Source organism: Blastomyces gilchristii, assembly GCF_000003855.2.
Source record: "Blastomyces gilchristii SLH14081 genomic scaffold supercont1.14, whole genome shotgun sequence".
NCBI lineage: Eukaryota > Fungi > Ascomycota > Eurotiomycetes > Onygenales > Ajellomycetaceae > Blastomyces > Blastomyces gilchristii.
In genome coordinates this window covers 1,658,147-1,667,257 of record NW_003101669.1, presented here as the reverse complement: position 1 = coordinate 1,667,257, position 9,111 = coordinate 1,658,147, and the positions used below count along the sequence as shown (strand labels likewise).

At 46.4% G+C, this 9,111-nt stretch overlaps 3 protein-coding genes across 3 annotated transcripts in view; 1 reads left to right on the top strand and 2 right to left on the bottom strand.

The window, feature by feature from the left end:
- BDBG_06802 (CAMK protein kinase) overlaps positions 1–1,525 on the top strand; it is a gene marked incomplete at its 3' end in the record, with an annotated part of 2,833 nt that extends 1,308 nt beyond the window's left edge. The window contains exon 3 of the mRNA XM_031722778.1: positions 43–1,525. Within this exon, the coding sequence (XP_031579639.1) occupies positions 43–1,525 (1,483 nt within the window). The remainder of the gene's footprint in view (positions 1–42) is intronic.
- Positions 1,526–3,385: 1,860 nt separating this feature from the next.
- Positions 3,386–4,376, bottom strand: BDBG_06801 (mitochondrial 54S ribosomal protein YmL10/YmL18; the record flags this gene model as incomplete). Its single annotated transcript, XM_002623316.2, has 2 exons — positions 3,386–3,969; positions 4,088–4,376. 2 exons carry the CDS (start codon positions 4,374–4,376, stop codon positions 3,386–3,388), a joined length of 873 nt encoding a protein of 290 aa, XP_002623362.1.
- Positions 4,377–4,658: 282 nt separating this feature from the next.
- On the bottom strand, positions 4,659–8,960 carry BDBG_06800 (NADH dehydrogenase). Its single transcript, XM_002623315.2, has 5 exons — positions 8,176–8,960; positions 7,756–8,094; positions 7,411–7,688; positions 6,655–7,348; positions 4,659–6,577 (listed from the first exon to the last, which is right to left on the bottom strand). The coding sequence occupies exons 1-5, from the start codon at positions 8,552–8,554 to the stop codon at positions 6,504–6,506; spliced, it is 1,764 nt and encodes a 587-aa protein (XP_002623361.1). The 5' UTR covers positions 8,555–8,960; the 3' UTR covers positions 4,659–6,503.
- Positions 8,961–9,111: the final 151 nt, after the last annotated feature.

Below are 9,111 nucleotides of genomic sequence, written 5' to 3'. Positions count from 1 at the left end.
TGGGAGCCGGAACCAACTGGAAAATGCATCCATCTGTCCGAGGCTCGATGTCGACGCGTGCGTGGATAGATTATCCCACGAGAAACGCGATTCTGGAAGCTCCGCAAATGCGCTTCCAATTGGCTCGCCTCACTGTGACTTTTTCTCCCCGTCCGTAGTGACTTGTGGGGGTGACGCTGGGCAAGCTGGGGAACGTCCTACTTCTCTCACCTCTCTATCCACCGCCTCACCTGCCACTGATGAAGTGCGTACTCCACCAGAAGCAACCAGAGACATACTTCTGTCGCCTTTCTCGGCTTATCCTAGGATCTACCGGCCTGCATCATTGGATGATGGGGGCGCATGGTCTAACTTTGTACCTCAGCCATTTGGGAGCCGATCTAAAAGCTATACTCTAGGCCGGGATGGCAGTTTACGACACAACCTATCTCATGATTCTGGCCGTTCTACCAACTCAAGCGGTAAGTCTCCAGCCAGCACGTTTCTGTCCCTCTGGAGCCGTGAGGAGGTTCCTCCGAAACCTGATGATGAGGGTCAGGTTGTAGGAACAGACTACGTGATAGGCAAGCAAATCGGATTTGGAGGCTTCAGCACAGTGAAGGAAGCATTTAAGGTTCATGGGGAGGGCGGACCAGAACGGTCGGCTGTTAAGATTGTCAAGAAACACCTCGCTGGTCAAAGTGAAAGAGAAAATGAGCAACTCCAAGCCGAATTCGACCATGAAGTACGCATATGGCGATACCTAAACCACCCCCACATTCTGCCACTCGAAGCAGTTTACGAAACCGATTATGCTACATTTTGCTTTACAAGATTAACCACAAGGGGCACTCTGTTTGACTTGGTCCGCAGACATCGCCAAGGCCTTGAAATGAATGTTGCCCGAAGCTATGCATACCAATTAGCATCCGCTATCAGATACTTGCATGAGGATGCACGTGTTGTCCATCGAGATATCAAACTGGAAAACTGCCTTTTAGACGCAGCAACGTCTACAGAACATGGAGATGTGGCCCAGCTGATACTATGTGACTTTGGGATGGCAGAATGGTTGACATCTGAAAACGGCGGTGGAAGCTCACCTGATCCGTACGATAATGCCGCGGATCGCCCTCCCCCCAAAGCCATAGGTCCTTCGGATACAAGTACTAGCGTTGCCGGAAGCCTGGAATACGCTTCTCCAGAGCTGCTATCATCCGTGAATGGACTCATTGATCCAATTGTGGATATCTGGGCTTTTGGAGTCGTTGTTTTTTCTTTGGTTGTTGGCTCACGGCCCTTCCAGGACTCTTTTAAACCACGGATCAAACTCAATATTATGCAAGGTCGTTGGGACAGCGCTTCTGTTCTGAAAGGTCGGGGTGATCAACAGGACCGGCAGAACGCGTTGGAGCTAATCCAGGGCTGTCTGGAGATGGACTCGATAAAGCGATGGACCATCCGAGAGGTCTTACAATGCCGCTGGTTTCAGGGGTGTTCTAACAGCACAGATCATGCTGGTGATGCTCCGCAATGGAGATTTTAGGCCCTGCCTTCTACCCATCGTGATTGCGTTCGTTATGTATGGGATATGACGATATGTTACGATTGTTTTATGACGGTTATGTAAGGAACCACCAAGGTGTTATGCAAAGTGTATCAAGTGTATGGTGTCCTTGGTGGATTTATTTTTGCATGCACGTTTATTATATCCCTTTATTGTCTTAGCGTTCGTATTTGATACCCCGTGACTCTCATTAACCAAATGTGTGTCGCATCTACTTATTATATACCTCTCTGCGTTCGTTTTGCTTTTCTGGTTTCTTATGTCTAGCGAGCTCAGGAGGGGTAGGCCTTTTCTGTTTGATGGTTTGGCGTCCATGCACGATTTCTCCCAATTGCTACGCTGCATAGGCTATGACGATTTTCCTTCTATTTTCTTTCTTTCTCTTCTTTTTTTTTTTTTTTTTTTTTTTTTTTTTTTTTTTTTTTTTTTTTTTTTGTCGTTTGGCAGATTACGTCCACTTCACTTAACATTGATGAAATTGAACCGCGTGAGGGTTGGCTGGGGTTTTAAGAATTTTTTTTCTTTCGGTATTTGATTTAGCATCCGGTTTTCTTTGCATATTTATCTCATTATCCTATCCCATTTCATTTGTGATCGGGACTCTCACCACCTCTCATACATCTCAGTCCTTGTGCTGAGTTGTGTATTACTATCGAATCAAACCTTCAGTTCCCCTCTATTCTTCCTTCACCACTTTTCCCTTTCCCTTTTCCCGTTTCCCCATTTTCCCACAATCATGTTTGCACCGCTATTTCTTTCGGAAATCGATAAACTCCAATGCAGGAACATTCTCATCACACTACTAGTGAAAACCAGAAGCCATTCTTGATTTTGGCCGAGCGGGGCGAACAGCTTATGTATTACCATGCAGAATTCATTTTCACGGGGCCTATAGGAGGGAAATTGGCAAGGGTGATGGCAATATTGTATCTCGAGACTTTACACTCACCCCACTCGATCTTTCACTGTCCTCCTTTGACTTCCGCCCCCAGCTTTTATTCGCTCCAGTGTTTTTTTCCGTTTCTCCGCTCCAGTGGTGACTTCTTGTTGTCATGGTTTGAAATGGGGATTATATTTTCTTCTCCTTCTTCTCTTTCTTCTCTGCACCGCTCTCGTCTCATTCTACAAATAGTCCACTTCTATTTGACCCTCCACTTTGCCACACAGATTGCTAGATTTCGCTTCCACGATACCTTTCTTCCCCTCCTTTTGAGAAAGGGCTTCTCTTTGCCCCTTTCTTCTCCCCTTTGCTTTTTATCCCAGCACTGGCGTTTTTTGCACGTGGTACTCGTTCATATGGGCGATCTCCCTTACTTGATGGGCGTGATAATGTTGATAATATGATGTAAGCGGGGGTGTTGTTAAAAAAAAAGGATTTAGGGGGGTGGAAAAAGGGTTACAATGTATGTTAACATAATTAGGCTGTTAATGAGTTCGAATAATTGCGATGAATTGCTTCTGAAAAAGTCTGCTTATGGAAGCCAAATTTTATGAGAAGTTTTGCCAGTATCAAGACCCTTTTTCAACACGCCCGGAAAGGGAAGGGTAATATCCGCAACTAGCGAAAGTTGTTTGAGTAGGAATAAGAGGGCCGGAAAAGGAGCTATTTGCCCTTACAGCACATGAATAAGCCTTTGCCAAAATATAACCTAAATAAACCCATTTGAGGAATTTGTTTCTCTAGTATACAGTAAAAACCAAACAAGGCAATGCAGAATCAAATACCTACATAAAAAGTCGGAAAGGAAGAAACAAGCCCCTTCTCCTGCTGGATTCCTAACACAAAAATGCAAAAGGAAAAGGAGGAAAACGTTTTAAGCACCATGCCACCTTCCCCCTCTACCACAACCTATTGTCGCTAGAAGGCATACCCTCCTTACTCTTCTTATGCGCCTTACCGGGTGCAGTGAAGAACAAGCTAGGTGTCTCCCCTTTCTCCACAAGATAACTCAAATACCCCCGATGGGCCGAATCACGATAATACTCGATATCCTTCCGGCTCGTCGGGTCCGGCAACCGATACGAGAACCCATCACCCTTGACACGGGGCTTATCAATGCCCATTCCGATGGTCAGATTCTCGCCCGCGTTGAGCCACGCAAGCGAGACGAACGGGTCCGTCTTGCCGGATAGGATCCGCTTGATTGCGTGGCGCGTGTAGTAGCGGGTGGTGATGGAGCCGCCGGCGGCTTCGACGGCTTCGATAGCCGTGGCGGAGGCCCGGGAGACGACGATCTGGACAGGTTGTTTGAGGGCTTCTTTTGCCGCCGCGGGCGAGCAGTTTGACGCCGTCCTTGACGCCGTGGATGCAGCGGGACTTTGCCAGTTCGCGGACTGTGATGGGGCGGGAGGGATCGAGGCGGCCTTGGTCGATCCATTCTTGGATACGGTCGAGGTTGACTTTGGCAATGTCGAGGGAGAAGCTGGGGAGATTTCACGGTTAGAGATCTTGTCTGTCTTCTGGTCTTATCCTCTTCCAAAGGGGAAAGGAAAGTAAATATGGGTCAAATGTTCCTTACATGTTTTTAAATCCATGTTCACCATGCACAATCTCATCCTTCGTCTGCCCACCGTTGAAGCCCGCGGGGACGCTTCCATGCTGCTTCTGACCCTTGTGGCCACGTCCAGACGTCTTCCCCTTTCCTGACGCAGGACCCCGACCACGTCTTATCCGTTTGTTGTACGCTGTCGCATTATCGGACAGCTGGGCAAGGATAGAGGCTTGTCTGGTCTGGTGTTGTAGGACTGGGAGGAGAAATGACGGCGGAGACGTGGTTTGGAATAGTGATGGCAGCTGCATTGGCAGCCGCCAGCTTAATCGAGGAGGCATTGGGGCGGTAAAATCGTATCTGGATACTCTATCTTGCCTGATGATGGAGCTCTCATGCGCTTCTCTAAAGATCGAAGATTTGCTCGGCCCAGAGTCATGTGATTTAATAAGTCACGTGATTATCTCTCATCACGTGTGGTCGGGCTTCCATCCAATGGAATATTCAGTGGCGTATATTCTACAAAGAAACATACTGACAGATTGGAATATTTATTTGGGGTCAACTTACTGACTTACGGTCTAGAGCGAGGTTTCGACTCAAGATGATATTGCGGGGGATGTGCCCAATACAAAAGCAAACAAACTACTCTCAAAGGCCAGACAAATTCAAGCTGGCTGATTCTTCTTCCCAGCCACAAATCTAAAGTCTCTCTTAAATCTAGTTCCCTGGAATCCACAAAGCCTAAAACTTGAGGATAATGGATGCGGGGGAGGGATGTCATTATGCCGTAATCGCATCATCCCTCTACCCTCTCACTACTCAACTTCCTATCCTCTTCGTCAATCCCTCTGCGGCAAATAATCCTCATGCGTCCTTAACTTATTGGATTTATACATTGGCCAATGCACACGGGCAGCACCAGCAGCGACGCAAGGCACCGCGAGCATGAGTGACGCACCCAAAACAATCATCTGCGTAACTGTTACTATTACTCTGGTGCTCGTCATATTCAACCTCTACCTCCTTGCGCGAACAGATCTATATCCAATGGCACACTACGCGGCGTGGGAAGATGCGAGTGAGGGAGAGTGGTTACATAAAACTGTAGAGTGTCCAATCTCATATTTTGTATCCCCCAATCTTGTAACACTGCTGTTTCGAGTTACGGGAGAGAGATGGAAAAAGAAGGTCAGGAGGAGGAGGAGGCGGAGGGAGAAGAAGAGGAGTGCCCCGTCATGAGATCGAAGCTGTCTAATACCACCTGTTTTCTCCTGTTGTGCACAGTTCGAAGAACCTAACTCGAAGAATGGAGCCACGGCCATTCCTTGAAGTGTAAGAGCGGATAAAAAAGCAAATGGTCTCTTGCTCTGCCAGTACTCCTGTGCTTCGTACCCCCAACCGCAGGGGAACGGAAGCAGCTGCGTGCGAGTACGTGGTCTGGATAATCATAGGCGTAATTGTATGTACATACTGGGATGGGAAGTAATATTTTGGATCTAGGAGAAGCGTTACTTAGTAATTCTCCCAATCGCGTTGAAGCAAGGGCAAGGGGGGCCATGATACAGGAGTAGTTGAAATGCGTCACAATTCAGAGATGAAAGGCTAGTTTTTGCACTAAGATGAAGTCCCAGTCAACTTGTTTGAACTCCTATTGATCGTAATGAACAAAATAGACTTTGCCCATAAGAGACACCTAATATGATAATTCAAAGCCAGAAAAGGAGGAAGACGGAGGGAAATCTATATCGATATCATAGTAAAAATGGGCCGTTTCTCAAGGGGGACTGCAAGCATGAAACTGAGTCGAGGAGGAAAGTCATACTCTGCGGAATACCGAGAAATAGATAATACATTATTAGAAAGAGTATAATTAGTATATCATCGGGAAATAGGATTAAGGAGACGGGTAAATTGCCCAGCATAGTAGAAGATACAAACCTGTAAAGCTCAAGAAAACAGAAAAGCGCCTACTAAAGGAGGGAACAATAAAAAGTTACAGAATACAAGAAGGCTTTTATGATACGGGACGCCAGGAGACATTAAAAGGGGGAAAAAAGGTAAAAATAAAAAGACGCGGTCTATGGTTGGTGGGACAATAGAGATAGATGGGAAATATGTAAATGAAAAAGAAAAAATAAAAAGAAAACTGGAAGGGAGCATCAAAGTGAAGCGCAAATCCTGCGGGAGTCAGAGAAAAGGGGCAGAAATCTATAGTTGGACGCTGGATTCCGTGTTGTGCAGTCTATTTCGCATTTTGGATATGTAAAAGCGTTTCATGGTTACTGCGGTAGAAGAGACTTGGTAGATGATGGGGAGCACATCCGTATATTACTGGCGGGGAGCTATGTCAATAAAGTTAGGTTGATATCCATCCACTGCGCTCGCGCTAAGGCAGTTTTGATGGACATATTTGGTTGGAAGGCTCGACGCTGAAAAGGCTCAGTTTCTTCTATCGAAGTGAGAATTTATTCTCGGGAGACATCACGGCCGAACATCTTCGCCTTTATCCAGTCAAACGCGACCAGGACTCGGTTGCGAGCTGAGAATGAAGGTATTAGCTTTAAAAATCCAAATTTCCCATAGGCTGATCAAAATTATGGGAATAAAGGAACTTACTGCTGAAGCACATGCTCAGATAGACGCTCCGCCAGAAGAGATAGGTAAGAGTTCCACCACTGGCGATATTTCCGCTCAACCAGCTGACATCCGCTACAGCACGCTCCTTGCCGATATATGCAAGGCTTCCTTGATGAGAATATTGGAAGGGCCCAATCTGCTTAGTTCTCCGCAGGGTTCTCTGTAAATTCCTAATCTCATCCAGGACTTTGTTGCGCTCTTCTTCGGTTGGCGCCTCCGCCTGTGCTTTGGAGAGAGCCTTTAATTCATCTTCGATAGCTGCGGTCTTGGCCATGGTGTTGAAAAGACGGGCAAGGAACGCGCCCTCTTGACTAGCCACCTGGGCTGTTGGCGCATAATTTGTCACAGCACAGTCGCCCACGGCCCAGATGTTCTCCGTTCCGTTCACGACAAGATATTCGTTGACTGCAAGGCCACGGCGCGAGTTCTTTTGTGCTGGTATTTGGCTCATTAGGTCGCGGACAACACCACGAACGGTGTTACCTGTAGCCCAGACAAGGAGGCCATAAGGGATAGTCTCCATTTCCTTAGTTCCATCTGGGTTAGTACTTTCTGCTTCGATGTATTTATCAGAGACCTTCTTCACCATAGTCTTCGTCCGGATTGTGATGGCTTCTTCCTTGAAGGTGGATTCGGTATAGTCAATCAGCTGCTTGGAGAAGGTGGGAAGAACCTGGGTGAAATGATAATTAGCAATAGGAATCGATTAGATAGGCAAAAGATTAAGTTCCGTACATTTGGAAGGGCCTCCACGAGTGTGACTTTGAAGTTATCTGTTATCTCCGGCACCCACTTCTTGAGGTCGTCATTGAAAAAGTCCTGCAGTTCACCGGCGAACTCAACTCCAGTTGGGCCACCTCCAACTACTACCATATGAAGGAGTCTCTTGACCTCCTCCTTGGTTTGGTCCTTGAAAATCGCAGTCTCCACGCAGTCCATAATCCTCTTTCGGATTTCCTGAGCATCACCAACCTCCTTTAGGAAACACGAATGCTCCCGAACACCTGGGATACCTAGGGAATAAAATAGAATGCATCAGTACATATAACCGTACTCCTAGCGGATCTAAAGATAACTAACCAAAAGTAGAATTCTCCGCTCCAACTCCAACTACTAGCATATCGTATGGAACTTCCGTTGTTGACGTATCACCTCTGATCTCCGATACATCACTGATGCGCACCACCCTCTTCTCGGGGTCAATCTTTGTAGCGCTAGCTTCGTAGTACTTTACTGCAGCTTTCTTATGGCGCAGAATGTTCCTTATTGGTTCCATAATTGAGCGATGCTCGATTAAACCGGTTGTACACGACGGGAGAAGCGGGGTAAAGAGGAAGAAGTTCCGCGGCGAGATGACGATAACATTGTAGTTTTCCGTGTCCAATCTTTTTAGCAGGGATACAGCTCCCCATCCGGTTCCTAATCCACGTATATATGTCAGTTTTAGTTGCCCACAGTCATAGCATAGTCGCCAACTATCAAAACTGGATGTCTGCGCACCTAGAATAACCAGTGTTTTCTTCGATGGATCAGGCTGTATTTGTTCATCTGGATTCCGGAGCAAGTAGATACTGTATCCCAGAGCGCTTGCACCAGCCAACAGAGAGAGCAATGGCAATCTGTACATCCATCTCAAACCTCTGAACCTCCGCTTCGGCTTCGGCTGCTGAGGCGGAGGCGGAGGAATTGGCACAGTTGCGTAAGCTCTTCGGAATGACCGTTGGAGGACTGGTTTGGACAGAGAAGTATGCCTCAATGGCTGAACATAGTGACCAGGCCGTATCGACAGAGCTGTAACGGATCTGCGGGCTACTGGCGACAACTGGGTGGCTTGTCGCGAGAGCATATTGGGTCGAGTCATCAGGAATTTGCTGGTCATTGCCGATTCGGCACCGCCGAGCTAAATATACGCCGAAAAAATAAAGCAGCAAATGGAAACAGGTTGGATTGCAAGGGGAACGAGCACACGAAAGTAAATGGTTTTCAACAATTAATCAACCATGTCAAACGATCTCTAGGAGAAAGGAAAGCACGAGAAAAAAAATTTCGTTCGGCGTGATACTGACTCGAATGATATCAGTAGTGTGACTGACTGGCCGTGTCTGCTTGCGGCAACAAGAGACTTTTTTTATATAACTAAGCCAGGACCTACTACCTAGTCGGGCCAAGACCGTTGGCAGCCAAGCGGGTCTGCTACGGCAGCCTATAGTGACATTTGAGTCAAATGGGTATTTTATACTAGTGTTACAATGAGCACACATCAATGATCTGATTGTCTTTTCATTATATTGAAAAAATCTTCTATATCTGCAAAACTTTTATATTTTTTATATATACACTTTTATATTGAATTTTTTTTAATAGTTAATTTAAATATTAAATATTATAAACTGCTGCTGTTAATATTTAACCTACTATCAACTTTTATAATAATTT